General features: G+C 31.8%; 1 protein-coding gene across 6 annotated transcripts in view; it reads right to left on the reverse strand.

Moving 5' to 3' along the window:
* The window catches only part of NFAT5 (nuclear factor of activated T cells 5), a 102507-nt gene that overhangs the window by 49462 nt on the left and 34069 nt on the right, over positions 1 to 18976 (reverse strand). For all 6 annotated transcript variants that reach the window (XM_019756983.2, XM_019756977.2, XM_074314657.1 and 3 more), the window contains one exon: positions 9046 to 9171. In XM_019756983.2, coding sequence (XP_019612542.2) covers positions 9046 to 9171 — 126 coding nt within the window. Of the gene's footprint in view, positions 1 to 9045; positions 9172 to 18976 lie in introns of those variants that run through there.

Below are 18976 nucleotides of genomic sequence, written 5' to 3' on the forward strand. Positions count from 1 at the left end.
CAAGTTCTCAGAAGAAACAAGTATCTTTCACTGATTTAAAATGTATGACAGAAATTACATTTAATTAAGCTTCCAAGGTAAAAATGTGTCCCCTAGCATTTAAATAAGCACATATATTTATAACTTTTCAATATCAGTGTAAAATCAGTTGAGTTTCCTAAGAAAGCCATTAAAACAAAAGCCATAAAATTTTGCAAGTGTGCTAAGTGAACCAATAGTGGAACGGAGAAGGAGTAAACTATTGACTGCTCAGAAAATAATCATAAAAACAACACAGGATGTTTGGAAACAATTTTCCAGTCTAAAACACTGTTTAACGTTAGTTATTCTTTTTAAGTTATTTCATTTTTTCTTACTGGTAACGACTTCAGATCTAAACATCTTGTCTGATAAAAGTCACCAGATACAAGGATATATTTTCAGATCAAAGAAGAAAGATATTGAGAGAAAAAAATTACAAGGCCAACATTCATGTTGCCAAGGGATTGAAAAATCTGGAACACACAAAGTGGCTGCAAACCTGCTTTGTCAACACCTTACATGCCAACCTTCGTTTTCTACTTTTCTTTTTCTTCTTATAGTATTAATGTAAAGTTTAAAACTTTACAAAAAGTTTTAATTTCAATCAGTATCAATCCACTATTTAGAAACAAAAAAAAGAAAGGAAGGAAGGAAGAAAGAAAGAAAGAAAAAGACTTATGAAGAAGTCTGAAAACCGACCTATACCCTGGGTGAGATTGGATGGGTTAAGTGTCTCTGGCACTATTTGTCTTCACTATTGACAGACACTGTCACACAACCCACCACACGATGCCTGTCTCTGAGTGGCGAAGCTAGAATGCAAGTTAAGTGTATTAATAGAAAAAACAACTAGCATCCCAGCATATAAAATAAGCAATCCAGATTACTTTACCAAAAAAAGAAAACAAAAAACAAAAAACCCAAAAACAAAAAACAAAAATTGAAGGGTCAATCATTAAATTTATATGTTTAAAACAGTTTCAATTTCCCATTTGTACTTTTCCCACCCAACTTAAGTTTACATGCTACAATAAACAATGTTTTAAAACAAACTTTAAAAAACTAAATTATTAACATCCAAATAAATGCAAGTGGGGAAATGTCTTATCCAAAATTTTGGTTAACTCATATTCACCAAACTCTTCTCCTGTTTACCCATGCAATCTAATCCAGAAGCCAGAACAGGTGTTTTCAGGCAGGACCCTTCCCCAAATTCTCTTTAAGAGTGGAGAAAGATGTCTTCTGACCAATACACTCAAGCAGTAAGAAATATTTATATTTAGCAGCAAAAGAATCTTTTTATTTCTCAGGCCAACTTCTATATACTTCCTCATCCCCCCCCCAAAGAAGTTACCAATTTACACTTTTAAATTAGATATGCTACTGTGAATAAAATGTGTGAACTTAGAGGCTCTATTTTAAAAAATAATTAGCACTATAGCTGAAGCTGAAAAGTTTGTTACTGAATTATTGGAGACCATCTTTTTCTTTCCAGTCTATCAAACTGCCAGTCAGGGTTCTAATATTTATTAAAGAATGTTTCCTGAAAAATGCTTACAAAGTTTTTAAGAGTCCTGACACTTAGAGCAATGTTTTAAATGTCTTTTGTCCTATTTAACTCAAAGTATCTAAGCATGATGTAAAATGTGTACAAGGCACACATTATATAACTTGGTTTTTAAATCCTTTCCTACTGGAAGAGAAAGATACTTTCTATTATCTAGTGATTTAGCACCAATGGACAACACTGGGTGAAAAAGACTAAAGCCCAGAAAAAATCCTCTATCTTAAATTATTTAAACACAAAAGAAAATAATTACACTAGCTGATAACTGCATTTATTACACTGTCAAAGATCGCAGGAAGTACAGGTTAAAAAAAAGGGGACAATTTTTATACTACTTGAAAGGTAATATTACTTTAAAACAAAACAGAGATTATCACTATATTAGCTTAAATAAGAACGGGAGAGGAAAAGTTCTGAGGGATACTATTTGAAGGTCAGGTCAATGCTTTATCATATAATCCATTTAAAAAATCGTTTATATTAAGTAATAAAGGTATTCCTACCAACTCTAATCCAACGTCTTCACATTTCTTATTTTTATACAGGTAACCAAAAAACGAAAACAGTATCGATATCTTTTTTCAATCATTTAATATTTATTTTACTTTATTTTTTTAGTTTCAGGTGCACAAAACAATGTAATAGTTAGACATTTATCATTTATTATTAAAATTTTCTAATTTAATCAGGTTTTGCACCTGGATCTGGATTAGATTCAACTGTAGACAATATAAATTGTCTAGGCAAAAAACAGAAGACAAGTCATACATTTCTCAAAAAACAGACGTTTTGATAACTCATCATGCAACTTTATTATTTCAGTAAAAAGAAAAGTGGGAAGAGAATTCTAGGAAGAACTCTTAAGCAGTCAACTTGACAAAATCATCCCTTTAGGAACTATCTTTTCTACGGCTCATCATCCTCTGGCAAAGTTCCTATTTATGCATGGGTTCCTACTGAGAGAGTGTCAACTCTAAAGAATTAAGTCAGAAAGTAAATCACATGGCTCATGTGTGGGGCTGTATCTTGACTGATATGCAAAACTTCAAAATAAAGTAAAAAATAAACTGGGTGTGAATTGAAAGAGATAAGCAAAACAAGGTTTACAAAAATTTACTTGTATAAAAATAAGATCTATTTTTTAAAATCTTACCAACAAAGAAAGGAGAAACACATGTGGGAGGAAGATCAATGTTTATTGAATGATCACTAATTGTCAGGTAATGTTAAGTATTTTACATATTTACCTTCATAGTAACTTTAAGATAAAGTTGGTATTATTGCCTAGTTACAGAGGTGATATTAGAAATTTATTTAACTTCCACAAGACTCCATCTACCTGATAGGAATGATATAACAATCAGATACAAATTAGGTCTTTATGATCTAAAGCCCATGCTTATTTTGTTATATTTCATATGTGGGAAAAATAAATAGAAATAAACCCATAATATGTATGTATCTGTGTGTGTCTGTGTGTGTGTTTGATCTAGAGTGTGACTGTATGGGCCTGGCATGTTGAGGTGTTTTCTCATTCATTTTCTGATTTAGTTTAATTGACAGTAATACCTTGTGAAGGAGTGACATGGGAAGAATGAATTTTACCTCAGTGGGCTAAATAAATACTGCCAATAAATACATACTTATATTTATGGATGAAAAGTTAATGTACCCTTACTTATGCCAAAAATAATTCATCAAGTACCTAATATATGCAACATTTTTGTTACTTTTTAAGAGCATAGCTCATTAGGCATTTTGACTTATTTTAATCAACTGCCACCTGGTGTTTTTTAAATTATGAAATAAAAGCTAAACACCAATGTACCCTCTGCTTGTATTTAGCAAATGCTAACATTCTACTATGCATGATTTCATTTCTAAGAGAAAAAAATGTCACAAAAACAAGTGAAGTGTTTTGTTGTATCCTTCCCTAATCCATTCCCCCACATTCTTACCTCTACTGGAGTGCTATTTATAGAACTTTATTAATGTTATTTATACAACTAACTGTAATAAAGCAATCAGTTATGGCATTACATTTGCTTATAATATTATCAGTCTTATCGGTGATACAAAAAGTCCACTTCCATGAAATTAGTAATGCAAAATTGTACAAAACACATAAAAACAGAAATTGCCTCAATTTTCCATATGTATTTGGCTTATGAATGGTTGAGAATCTGTTAACAGTTTTAAAATGCTATTCTAGATTCAGGTAATATAAAAATATGCTTATTCTATCAGAAACTGAATAAATCACAATCTTTACAAAAGTTATTGCTAAAAATTATTGAGAACAATAAAAAGGGAAACATAAGGAATAAATCAATAATAGGCCATGTGTACTTTTTGTCAATGATAATTTATAATATGGATAGTCTCCTGAATTGGTAGTTGTTTCTAAATTAACTGTCAATGATAATTCATAATATGGATAGTCTCCTGAATTGGTAGTTGTTTCTAAATTAACTGTTATGGCCCAAGTTTGCTTATGCTTTTCATTAAAAAAATACAGACGTTAGCATAAATCTATACATACATACATATCTATACGTACAGTGAATGTATTTAGGTTTACTATGTAGTATCAGTAAAAAGACAGAATGAGTAGAGTTTTTAAACCTACTTGCAACATGTTTGTAACTAAGATCTGACTTCCTTCTGAAAGTGGTCGAGTTTTCTACGAAAAGTAGGTATGGCCATATGGAATAACCAAGATCAACTCATATTTTAGCTCACAACATCAATGCATAGGTTACACAGGTGAATTATGTTTCCTGTGAATGGGCTTTGGGTTTACTGTAATCTTAGGGACAGTATACTAAACACATAAATGGCCAAAATTCTGAAATATGTTAATCTAGTAACCCAGGAGAGGAATCAAAGGCAAATTTACTCCCAAATTTAGTCAACTCAAGAAAATCCAAATTACACAACTGTAAATACTTTCTGACACTAGTAAATTTAAGTTATAATAAATTCAATGCACTATGTAATTCTGTTGCTGTGAATCAGTTCTATTGAAAATATTCTTCTAGAAATTATATTCCCATTTTGCAGATCCTGAAACTTGCAGAGGAGGAGTATGGCTTTTTCAGTTCAATATCCTATGACTGCCTTCCAGGATATTGTTTCCCTAATTGAAGTGATAGCACACAATGCTAACGAAATTCTCTAAAGAACAAGGGCAAGGAGAAAAGAACTTAGACCCCAGTAGGAAAGAAGAGAGGTAGTATGCTGTGCTTGGAAGGACTGAGATATGATGATATGCAAATTGCCTAGCACAATTCCTATCACACAGAAGGAACTCAAAAATGACAAATTATATTTTCTTCAACTCAATTTTTGTTGTGATGGATGGTTTAGAAATTCCTGAAATTTTAATTTAGGTGATTAAACATAATAAATGAAAGCATAGCTGTTCTTTGATTATAGAACATTAATTTAGTTCTTTAGTGTGTTCTCCTATTGTATAAATAGCACCAATTAAGTTCATTCAGTATAGAAAATACCTTTTGGTATTTGAGATTTATTAGTTGTCATGGCATAGAATTCAAAGTACTGTTTATTAAGCCTCTTCTAACAGAAATGTTTATTATATGGATCACTTCATGAAGAGCTGTTAATTTAAATTATAGCCTTAAAAACCTCCAGTCATCAAACTAGTGGAGATATTCAACAGAGATTTCTAATGTACATGCTGAATGAGTGTATATACCTATGTTAAAAACTGCTGTAAAGTATTAGTGTACTGAGAATATATTACTTCTAAAAAGAGCACTAATATGTAATTACTGAAAGCAAAATAACAATTTTATGAAAACAAAAGAATTACTACCTAGTTATTCTTAAGATACTCTCACTGAATTACAAAATGTATGGTTTGATTAATTCACTGTTTACTCAAAAAAATTGAAATAAAAACTTTAAAGAAACTTGAAATAGTCACCCTAGCAAAATCATATTTTGATATAAACTAATAAACATAATGTCATATATCAAAATGAAGACAAAGAAATAGAGTCTAGAATAGAACAAGAAAATAATTTGATTTCTTAAAATGATTAAAAGCTTATTGTCCACTTTTGTCAAAGACTTCCTATTTTTAATAAATTAAGTAAATCTAAGGATAAAAAGTATAAACATATAAGTAGATTTGAAAATGTATTTAATTGGTAGGTAAACTGTATTGCAATAAAGCTGTTATTTAAAGAAAACACCTGCCATTCTCTTTTCAGAAACCCCAAATTCTAATGTAACTTTTATTTCTCCTAACTACTTACATTTTAGTTCTTTATTACCTATACTATAGGAATCACACACACAAAAAAGAATTCTTTCACAATTTGCATTTCTTCTTGATCAACTCCTTATTTTGCCAAAAAATACCATGAGTTCATTTGGATAACTTTTTTGCACTAAGAAAACGGCTTCTGTCTTAACACGTTGCATATGGATCACGAGAATCTTCACGAGGGATTTAAACCCCGCCATATGCAACATGTTAACGACTGAGAACCTACAATAGTACTGTTCAGAAAGTCTGTATTCCTAAAACTTTTCTTCACTCACACATTGAACTTCAAACTCTTAATTACCTTTCCAGTGGGACAAAAACAGAGGTCTTTAAAAAATGGGGGAGGAGTACAAATTTCAGAGTGGTAATTCTCAACTATACTTCCCAGGTTTTGACACTTGACCCCATGGAGAGGGGAGGAGGTATGTAGAAGTCCTCTTTCCTCAACTCTCAACCTGGGACTTACCGGATAAAAAGATGTTACTGATGGGAGTATGTAAAAGTGTAAATAGTGTAGAGGCAGAAAAAGATTTGAGAGACACTCTTTTACCCAATATTCTGGATTGTGGATTAGCAGCATCACGTTTATTCATTCTCCCGGTAATTTGTAAGGGAAAATATCTAGGTTGGTGAATCTGAGAAACACATTTTTAATAATTAAATAATAAAAAATGTACATGAATACCTACATGCCCAGCCTCTAAATTTTAAAACTTAAATTGATTTAGAACTTGTGAAACACAAACCTTTATGGCAGAACTAGAAGTCTGTTCCCACCAGGCCCTCATACCTGATAGCAGCCAATCCGGCTCCTTCAAAACTCTGAAGAATTAACTACATTAAGAGTCATCATTTTTATGCATTTCATACTTAAACAGCAAATGCTACAGATGAAAAAAAATATTCACAGAAGTCTAAATTAATGTTCCTTTCCTTAGACATCTAGTCTTTTTTCTGGGAAACATTGAATAACTGGTAATTTACTTTAAATTTCTCTCTCTGACAGTTATGAAGGATGAAGGATATTAATGTGTCAAATAAAAAGCAACTCTAATGATATATACTAATTGATCTCTCTACAATAATTATGATGTAATTTAAACTCTTACCTATAATATTATATGACAAAGACTCTATTCTACCAATGAGACATTAGAATCCCAGAATAAGATTATGTTGGTTACTAAATGTAAATTTATGTTTAAAAAAATTACAGATGATTTGGTTTGAGATCACAGAAATTTTCTGTGTGTGAATATAAGAAAACTGTCAAGGTTACCTCCTTGCTCTCTTCACCATCATTACAAAGTCAGTAACTTCTCAATCTAATAGGAATTTATAACTTTAGAATATTTCCTGGGTTAATTATCTTATTTTCATGATTTTTCAACTAACAGCTTTCAATCTAACTTATCTGGAGAGGAATTTCTCAAATATATGAAGGGAGGAAGAGAGGGAGGGAGAGAAGATCAACATTCCATGAGTGACCCAAATCGAAGAACTTTTCAATATTTATATATAAAAACTTCTGAAATTCAATTAGGTGTTATTTAAAAGGAAGTTTTGTTCTTTTCCCAAACCTAGCTAAGACTTTTTCAGCTTTTAAAAGGAACTGGATCTACTGTCAACAGATTTTAAAAAGCACAGAAGAAACAGACTTTTAGTTCTATACAGATTCAACATGTCTTTAAAAAACAATCTCAAAAGATACAAAAGAAATCAGTTAGTCAATTTCTACCTGTGGATTTAAAGTGAAACATTTCATTAGAAAATCTTTTTTTTTCCATATTTTGTTGTCTGATACAAATTTTAAACTAGATTAAAAATTTAAATTCCAGGAAAACTATTCAGGGACATTTTAGAACCCAGTGGATCTAAAGTGAAACCAGGTCATCTTACCAATTTTATTACTAAAAAGTTCACAATTAAATCCACAGAATCTGTTAGAAAATGTCTGGCAACACATGAACAGTGAGCAGGGCTGGTAAGTTTCTTTGCCATGTTTTGTTTTCCTGCCGCCAACGAGGAAGGCAGCAAACACTGCTATATATACAGCTCAGGGGAAAGATTGGTACACAAGGTTAATGGTACATAGGTTAACACATACAAGAAAAATATCCCAAGTTCTAACATAGTACCAATATCCTCATTTAAATAACAACTTTCTGCCTCATTGTTTTTTATGAAATGAAAAGAATTTACTGAAATCTGTGCTTGGATGGACTTCAAGTACCATTTGAAAAGAGGCATTGTATTAGACAAGAAACCTCTAATTAGTTGGACAGGTAAAACTGTAGAATATATATATGTACATATATATATGTGTGTTTTTTTCCTTTTTTGAAACCAAATACACATCGCAGTCTATAAACCCAACTAAAAGAAGAACACAGTTGGGCAATCTAATATTTTTGAAAGCATTCTTATTAATTTATCACTAATCAAGACTTTTTCCTGTTAGCTTTTCTGTCAATCTTTTATTCTAATTAAATCAATATTTGAACCAGTTTTATATAATTATAATTATATATTTATAAAGTGCATGATTTGAGAGCTGAGTAAAAATAAACGACAAATTTCAAACATTAGTTTCCATACTGTTTCACTGATATAAAAATGTCTATATAAATATCACATTCAAATCTTTCATTATTTTCAACTGAATGTAAAATAAGTATAGTCACATGTTTTTCAATGTAGGGAAAAAGTTATAGTAACATGCTACAAACAGAAAAGAGACTTGAGTGCTTGAGTCTTTTTTCAGAGTATACAAAGAAAATATTTTTTTTCCTTTTTTTAAAGCAAATTAAAAAAATAATTGTTAAATTTAATAGATATAATTTTCTATCCATAGCTTGGTATTTAACCTTCCTATGTGCAGTCAACAAAAGAGCTTTAAATTCACTCTCATAATTGAAGACAAGGTCCATTCTAGGAGATGGCAGTAATAGAAGTGCCAAAGTGAAATTTTAATAAATAATAATTATATCAACAAAATTACATTGAAATTTTTTAATTTTAAAAGTATATATTTTAAAACCTCTTAAAACAAAGCCTCAAATCACACTCTTTTTGATATGGACTTTGCCAGCACTGTTCATGTTGGCCAGATAATAACTCTAGTTATCTTTAAAATAAAGTAAAATGATATGCATACCAGCAGCAACTACAGCTGGAGGAGGCGAGCCTGCCTCACCACCACTTGTCTGACTCATTGATGCTACAGATGTTTCTCTAGATGGAGGTAACTGTAACTCCTTTGGGAGAAGATCATAGACAGATTCTATGGAGGGAAAGGAGAAAAAATTTTGAAAAGATCGTAAGTCAATAACCTAATATATGAGCATGAATACGTCTTTTCACTCACAAGAACTATATTACACACACAAACACACACACAAATACTCCATGTAATTAATGTAAAAAATTACTAGAAAATTTTATCATACAATATTATTGAACAGAAGAATACATTTTCTATTAGTTCTGCCCCATGTTTTCTTCTTGGCTTTATTTATCCCTTATGCTTAAGATGGTCTCCAGAAAAGGTTACTAAATTTTAAAATTGGATAAAACTAGATAGAAGAATGTCAAATAACCCAAGATGTTCCAATATCTCCCTTTGTAATAGTGATTATAACTTACCATCTTTCACATATTGAGATAGCATATACTAGTATATATTAGCTTTAAACTGCCTTCTCTAATTAGACCACCAGTCTAGTCCTGCTCAGATATATATAGCACCTTTTAGTAAATATTTTAATTTCTCATAATGCATTTTTCTCTCCTAAAGAAGCTAAAAAAAAAAAAAAGTCATGCCTCAAGGAAATACTTCTTACTCTGAGAAATCTCTAACTCTAGAAAGGGATACTTTTAAATCAGAAAGCACTATTGCCTATCTTAGATTCTGATTACTTCTGTTTCCCAGATTGAAGAATACTATATATCTTTTTAATGTATTTCATAATACTGTCCATAAAATTAAGTATCTATCTACTGTTTAAAAAATTATGTTATTATTATATGGTCTTTGGACAGAAATAATTCTCAACATATCCTCTAAAGGTAGTAGAATCAACATTGGAAGAAACTTCAAAAGACCAGTTAGACTCATATGCTCATTTTCAAAAGAACCAAGGCACAGAGTTTAAGGGACTTGCCTCATATTGCAAGAAACACAACATTCCAACAATTAAAGAAGATTATTAATTATTTGCATGAGTGATTAAAAAAACCGTAGGTAACCAGCCATAGGCGATATTTTATCCTTGGTAACAAACAATACTTTTAGTTAACTGTTGATTACTGAATTCATAAATACTTTGATCCTCCCAGTTAATCATTAAAGCACATATCCTAACTTTGATGTGGATAGGGATAAGGAAGAATGTTGTGAAAGGAAGGCTAAAATTAGAAGTTGTATTATTAAGTGATCTTCATTGCCAGTAAAGAATCAACTTAAAAGTTTCTTTTGAAAAACACTAACACTTGAAATTTTCATCTTCAAAGCATTTGGCAAATTGGACATCTGTCTCACTATATAGTAAGCCTGGACTGAAAGTTTTCAGCCTGTTAAAATGTTGCAGCGGTGGTGGATTGGCTTAGTTGGTTAGAGCGTAGTGCTGGTAGCACCAAGGTTGCCGGTTTGATCCCCGCATGAGCTCCTATGAGCTGCACCCTCCTTAAAAAAAAAAATATTACTAAAAGCCTTAAGAAATGACCTCCATCTTTCCAACAATACGGGGGGAAGATAGAGAGAACCTAATTAAAACAGAAATGCCATGGCATCAAATACTGATTTTAATACAGTTATCATTCTCAAACCATGCTGAAAACAAGAATTCTTACATGTAAAAGAGGAACATAGTTGGGTCCTTGTTTTTGTCCAAATAAAAAGGAAATTTGAAAATAAAAATTAGCTTAGATGAAAAGAGAAAGGATCTACCAAAATACATTTATGTCAAGGGAAAAACACTTATGCTACTAATATATCCTGCCCCATTACTAACAGTGTTTCATTGGTTGGGACTATTTCTCTACTTCTCTAATTATTAAAATTAATAAATCAAATCAAAACAAACCCTTGTGGATTGAAACACTCTACATTTCCCTAAGAAGGGTATAGAGTTGAATCTACATTATATGCACAAAAGCATTGTTAATAAAAATACATTGGGAAGAAAAAAATACATGGGAAAGTAACTAAACACAGAACGTATTATATCTCAGCCATCCCTATAGCCTGCCCCTTAAAACAAGTGAAATAACATGAAAGGTCAAGTGGAAGGTTTAAAAAGCATGGATTCATTTCTTCATCAAAAGTATTTTCTGTTTAACTGACTCAAGTGTTTGGAAACTAAAGAAGTCAGAAGTTTTAACATATCCAAAGGAAGCAGCAGTTAATACAGTCATTACCATCACAGGCTCTGATTTCAGACAGAACTGGGTTGGCTCTGCTACTTAAATAACCTCTCCAAGACTTTAAACTCTCATTTAAACTCCTTAACCCCATTATCGCAAAGATATTCCCTCTAAACTGTAACTGCATAACTCAACCACATGTATTATATTCTAGCGTTACTCTTGTCTACTTCTCGTAAGACATAAAAAGATTAAAGGAATATGTATTATGCTGTTAATACTATTGTCATTTAGTATTAAATTTAGTCCAAATTAAACACTTTCACAGTCTCCATTAGTGAAAAACTCCTGAACAAGAACAAAAGTACTTTAAATCCATGAAAACGACAGAGTCCTAAATTAAGTGGTAGCTACTGCATGTTAAGCTGCTATATCTATTTTTCTTGTTATCTGTTCAATCAGTTAGACAGATAAGGGAGGAATGAAATTCTAGGTGTATAAACACAGAATATGAAGAAAGAGAATGGAAAATCCGTAATGGATTTCCTGAGGAGAGACTTCTTAGAAAACAAAAGTAAAATCACTTCTAGAATTTATTTTTAAAGGAGAATGGTTGCAAAGTTTCTTTTTGGGGTGGTAAAAATGTTCTAAAATTAGATTATGGTTACACAACTCTAAATATACTAACAACCACTGAGTATGTACACTTTAAATGGGTAAATTTTATGACACGTAAATTACATATCAGTAAAGCTGTTTTTAAAAGAGAGAGAGAGAAATAAAACAAGTACAAGTGAGCAATGCACAAGAGCAAGCTAGGTCTTTCAACGTTCCTAATACACTTCATGGAAAAAACTCTCTCTTCATGTAACTGCTATTTCTGAAAAGTGAAATTATGAAGAAGGCCAAGCTGCCAACTAATCTAATTTGCTTTTTAAGGCTCTTCTTCTAGAGGATCAGGAAAATGCTACAAGCAGTTATTCTAAATTTAATAAAATGTCTGATGGAAATCATCCAAAGTTCTTATAAATAAGAAGAAATACAGACTTAATAAAATAGATAACTCTGAACGACTGCACCCAAAATGTATGGGTTCAACATGGAGGGAGGTGGTTAATAATCAACGTGAACAAAGATACTGAATTTGTGAATGACACAGGCTTAAACAGGGACAGACTGTATGTCATACTCATCACAGATCATGAAAGGCTAGAATATTTGTCCAAATGAGCAAAGTTAAATTTAATAAGGATTAATGTAACAGCTGGTAAAAACTGCTCTTGTGCAATGTACTTAAAAGCCCTTACTCTCTTTTTTAAATTTAGTGATGATTTTACTTTTGTTTGGCAAGGAATTCTGTCATTGGTCTACCAGGATTGGGTGACTATTATACCTTTTCTATTAATGTTGCAAATAATTTATGCAATAGTAATGGTTAATAAACTCACTTAATGGTTCATTATGAATTTTAGCTGACCAAAATCCAATATACCGGCTTAAGTATTCATGTAGTGGAATTAGGGCAGGTGGGCTGCAATAAATAACTCTGTTAACATACATTATGAACATAAGTGTATGAAAAAAGAAATCAGGCAAAAAGGGGAACAAGCTCAGAAGAGCAAGAATTTGTCTAATCTTGGTGCAATAGTGCAGAGCAAAGCCTAGGAAAACTAGGGGAAAGGAAGAAATGGAAGAATGAAATCATTTTCAGATATTGAAAGCAAACTAATGCTTGGTGGGAAGATGAACAGTGTAAAATGGGCTGACTGGCTTGTTTGCTTGGTGATCAGTAAACTCTAACTGATCCATTTATATCACTGATTATTTCTGGGTCAATTTGGTTCTTTATTCTTCAACACTGACTACGAAGGGGTGAGAGTCTCACTACACTGCATCAAACTCAAAGTAGACAGAAATTCTACCCTGAGGGCACAAGGCAGTGAAAGAGAAAAGAAAAATTGGTAACTTAATAGTGTAGCTTTTTATCCCCTTTTCATTTGGGAATTGTGTTTCCTAACTGAGCCCAAATCCCATTCTCTACTACTACCCTTTGCATGTTGCTCAGTTCCGGGGAAAAATAAAAAGACTTGAAACCCCCAGATTTCCTCCCTCTCCCCCAGAAGAACCCTGGGAGATAAAACAAAGAAAACAGCTATGAAAAGCATGATTTTCTTGTTCTCGCTCAGCAAAATAACAACATTAGTAATACAATTACAGCTACCATTCATTGAGCATTTGTCAGGGGAAGCTCTTTATATGCATATTCTGACATAATTTCACAACAATCCTGTGAGGTAGGTTTTACCAATAAAGAATTTGAGGCTTGTGTAATAGTAAAAAATGAAAAACGTGATAAAACAAAAGAAGGGAGTGATAAATATAAGGTTTAGGATACTGTTTTCCTTTGATGGGGAGACAGAGATAGGACAGAGAAGGAACAGAAATACATTAGACTGAACAATGGGTTCACGGATGTTCTTTTCACTAAAATATATAATCAAATCAATAAAAATAAAACAAAATCAAATACATCAAATAAATAGAATAAAAATTAAAGTTATACATGGATAGTGCATATCCTCACAGAGTAACTATAAGGCTTAAATAAAACAATCTGCTAAAAAGAACTCTGTAAATTATTTTTCCTTTTTGGAATTTTTATCCCCACCTCACCACTGATGACCTGGTAGCTAGTACTCAACATTCAACTGGTTTAGAGTCAGAAAGTAAAGACCAAAATTGTCAGACAGCCCACGTACTTTATGACTTCTCGGAAGACTATCTCACTTACTTTCAGGTAACAAAAATAAATAAAAGTTGTACACAATACTACAGACTTAAGTCCATGTAGAAATGAACAATAAAAAAAGGTGGGGGGAGCTCTGTAAATAAGACTTTTCTGTTCAATTGTCAAGCAAGCAGCTAAATGGAAATATCTGTGGTAAAAGGATGACACTTTGTGTTGGGAATACTTAAAAAATGTAACAGAAAGTGAACCAATGCTCAGTATGGATATTTGTTATTCAAATAATGAATGCTCCCTCACATCAGATGCAGATACTATAATACTGAAAAGTCCATTTAAAAATGTTTGTATCTTGTTTTAAAAATAAGATTACTTTTTTTTTTTTTTTTTTAACTTTAAATACAAAACCGCTGTAGCACACAAAGAGTCTAAAAACTTTCAAAAAGTCCTTGCAAATGGTTTGGGAACTAATTGCCTTTCTCTTGCATCTCTCTATTAACTATCTCAGTAAGCTGGTGAATCCCAATGCTATGGTTTCACATCAGACATTCTAAAACAAAATGTCTAGCACCTCCACAGTGCCAACAGAGTTCTGCATTGAAAAGAGACAGCATTCACTCTGTTAAAAACACTTCAGCCTCAGTCATCATACTTGGCATCTCCACTGGAAAAATGTACTGGCTGCAGGTCTACTGGATATTTGGTTTCTAAAAGATTATTAAGTCCAAGAATAACTGGTAGGTGATGCTGTTTTAATAAAATGTTTTAAGTTCAAATCAATTTAGTAGTTTGCTGTAACAAACTTTATCATATCACTTCTTCCTGATCATATTTTATTGTAGAACACCATCTAGTGTTCTAAGGTAATTTCAAATATTATACAGAGCATAAATTATATCAATTTGGGGAATAAGAAAAATGAGGTTCACAATCACTTTAATGTAACACATTACATATTTTTTCTAGTAGGTATTACTTTTCACTTAAAAACTTCATGATTATTTTCTAAATAACAACACTTATAAAATACAGAATGGAATATAATATCAAACTAACCATTCTAATTATCTACATTCTTAATTTATTTTTATTATTTTCTGAAGAAATTACTTGTCTGTCCCAGAAAAACCAACTTTCAAAGTCATATCTACAACAAACTGTTGAGTAAAAAAAATCTGTAACATAATTTTCAAAGCTCTTACAAAAGTACGTTTACAATAGAGCTTTGAGAACTGTAGCGCACAGACAGAGTCCAAGAAAGATGAGGAGGACCCAGGGGTATGGGTCCAAGAGGGATGAGGAGAAGCCTAGTGGGGTATGGAGTGTGGAATGAGGTATTTATATATTTATGAGGTGTTTCAAAGTACAATTCCACAAATACCTATTAATTACAAAGGAGAGATAGGGTAACTTTAAAGTGAAGACGTTTGACAGACCACCTTAATCAAGTGATCAAAGTGAGTATCATCAGTAATGACACAAATCAAAATTGTATGCCACTGAGAGGATGAAATAAGAATAGATCATTATTCTGTGATGCACAACTGGAATGCAATCATGAGGAAGACTGAAATCTCAAATTAAGAAACGTTCCACAAAATAACTGACTTCTAATCTTCAAAAGTATCACAATCAGGAAAGTCCAGGAAAGACCAAGGAACTATTTCAGATTGAAGGAAACTAACAAAACATGACAACTAAATGGGCAAGTAATTCTAAACTGGATCCTTATGCTACAGGATATCACTGGAACAACTGGACAAACCTGAAAGGGGTCTAAAGATTAGATGGGAAAAAAATGTATTGATTTTTTTTTTTAATTTTGGTGGTTATATTGTGATTATGTTGGAGAATATCCTTGTTTGTTAGAAATACCTACTAAAGTATTTAGAGGCAATGGAGCATCATGTGAGCAACTCATGTCAGCAACTTCCTCTAAAATAATTCAGGAAAAAATAAAAAAGTTCTTTTTGTACTCACAACTGTTTTATAAGTTTAAGATCATTCCAAAAGTACACAGATGCACATGTGCAAGTTTCACTAAAAATTTAATAATTACTACACAGTCCAAAATTCAGCTCTGTAACTAGTAGTTTTACTTTTTTAAATCGCAATTTCCAAAGAAATGAATATATCAAGGGAAACAAGCTTATTTCATGTCTTCATATTCGGATATCTGGCCATCAGAAATAATCTACATTGTCCTCCCTCTCACGTCTGCTACCATTTCTGTCTAAAATCATACAAACAAAACCAAACACTGGTAGTGCCATGAGAATGGCAAACAGGATATGAATTTACAGATGTTTAGGAAACAGATGGAGAGAAGCCTAGCAATGGATGATGCTGGGCACACAGACGGCTTTACTTTTGTACACAAAACTGTGTCCTAGAACCAGAACAGAAAATTATTCATTTATTTAAAGTATTGTTTTACAAAACACAGATATATGATAAAAATGAAATTTCTTCATGAACTCACCATCCAAAGATAACTATTAAAACACTAATACATTTACGTTTCCTTTCCATATTTTTCTATGCATATTTTTAAAAGTTGAATAATGCATATAAACTTAATATCAAACTTTTCATTGAACATTAATTTCTCACATGTACTGTTATCTTTGACACCTTCATATTGCTATGCGTCATCTTTATGTCTATTGTCTATCTCTCCAATCAGCTGAAAACTCTTCAAGGGCAGAAACTAAGGCATGTCTTCTTTTAAGGAGTTTAGCAGTATCTACTTACAACAGGTATTCAATGTTTATTGATAAGGTTATCAAATACTAAGGAAAGCTACTGGGTAATAATTCTAAGTTGTGAATTAAACTTTAGGAAAATGTCTAATTTTCATATTATTTTAGAAACACTTTTAATAAATAAAAGAAGTAATCAATAACATTATCAGTGGTAAGCTGACAACATTGTACTTGCTACAGAACAAATCCCAGTTCAGTAAATATCCTCAGTCATTTATTCATGTATTCATTCATTCAACAAATATATACTGACTGCCTGATATACGTAAAGCACTGTCCTGGGGATATATCAGAAACAAAACAGACAAAAATCTGCATCATGGATTTAATGGGCTTCCATTTAATGGGCTTAAGCTGTGGTGACTGATTGCTTGCTTGCTGAAGAGAGGAGGAGGCTCCAGAGCCCTACAGTTCTTCTACCCTTATTAAACTTACATCTAATTGTAGTACCACTAAAATAAGTTCATTTCTGGAACATAAAAAGTAGAAAATTCTCAACATACATTTATTTTAAACATTTATAGTACACGCTTAATATAATGAATACACACTTATAATTTAGCTGAATGTTTACAAAACCAATAAAGCTCTGTTCCATTGCTTAACACTTAATAGTTATTCCTTTTTAAACTAAAATAACCATGTACCTATAAATGTATGTAATACTCTATCATTGAAAATAAGCAGAATATTATTTTATGCATATTATTTTATTTTTGATCTTGAAAGGACAGTTACTAAATGATGATTTGCTCATTCATTCATTAAGCACATTACTGAAGAGTCCATTATGTGCCAGGCACAATATAATAAATAAAATAGATTGATTTCCTAACTTCAAGGTAGCTAAGGAGTTTATTTTCTAAAAGAAGAAAAACCTAACTCTGTCACCACTAATCTACTTTGTGTGCATAGGTGCAGACACGAAAGTAACTTGCGTCTGTTTTCAAACAGCATACAGTCCAGTGTAGACTGCAAGTACATAAATCACCAATGGAAATAATACCAAGATATAGATTTCATATGCGGAAAAAAAGGAGAGAATAAATATAAAAAGATCAAGGCAAGAATGTTATGAATGGAATGAATACAGTTTTATGAGATTAACCTAAAATTCGTATAAAAAGCACAGAATTTTAGAGAAGTGGTAAAAGTATTAAGCATAACCTCAGTTTCTACACAGAAGAAATTATGTTCCAATTAGGTTATGACTTGCTTAGCATAGCCAAGACTTGTTAAAGCTGGGTCCTGAGCAGGAGAATAGCTGACTGCAAGATAAATTCTTTCCCCAGCATTCCTGTCTATGAAATTAGAAAGAACACGGAAGTTAGGAACTCCCTTTGTTTTACCTACTATATTATTATTGTGCCTGGCACATAATGGGCACTTTGATAATGTGCTTAATGAATAAATATATGAATGAATGAGCAAATCACCTACCTTGATTGATTCTACCCAAACAATTCTAAAACATTAATTCTTATTTTTATACCCATAATCTTAGTGAGGGAAAACAAAACAAACAAAAATCCATCTTGTTTTCATTATTACCAAAATGTCCTACCATCTCAATTAAAAGTATTATTCTACATTATTTTCTACCCCAGATGCCCTATTCTCCCATATCTCATCTTCCACTGCTACCTTATTGTCACCTAAACCACCATTTTCATAACAAACAAACAAAATTACATTTCATGCTTTAGGGTCTTCATTTTCATTCATTTTTAAAATTACTTCCTGTCATATTTCTTTTTTTCTATTCATGTTAACATGGATTTTTTTCCTCCTTCAATACTGAAGGAATCAACAAGGCTCACTTTGTCTTTTCTACTCTACACTAGGATTATCAACAATAAACAGAAGAAATATGCAAACCCATACTTTTAGACATAAGCTGATTGTTTACGGAGATAAAAAATATTTGTCTACCATGAGTAACAATAAACAAATGACCAAGTTCATTACCTCTGCTCCTTAATTATAAGACAGTGGTAATTAATAAGGATTATCAGAATAAAGATGCCTGGGATTCCATAACAGACCTAATGAATAAGGGTTTACAGTAAATAGCATCACAGAATGTATGTTTTTGTAAAGCTCTGTAGTTGATTCTGGCTAACAGCCATTACTTTAAAGCATGAAATTCAGCCTCAAATGTACTAGCCTGAGTTTATTACCTCTGTAAGTATTGCTAATTTTTTTCTCTGAAC

This window comes from Rhinolophus sinicus, linkage group LG11, assembly GCF_036562045.2.
Source record: "Rhinolophus sinicus isolate RSC01 linkage group LG11, ASM3656204v1, whole genome shotgun sequence".
NCBI classification, from domain to species: Eukaryota; Metazoa; Chordata; class Mammalia; order Chiroptera; family Rhinolophidae; genus Rhinolophus; species Rhinolophus sinicus.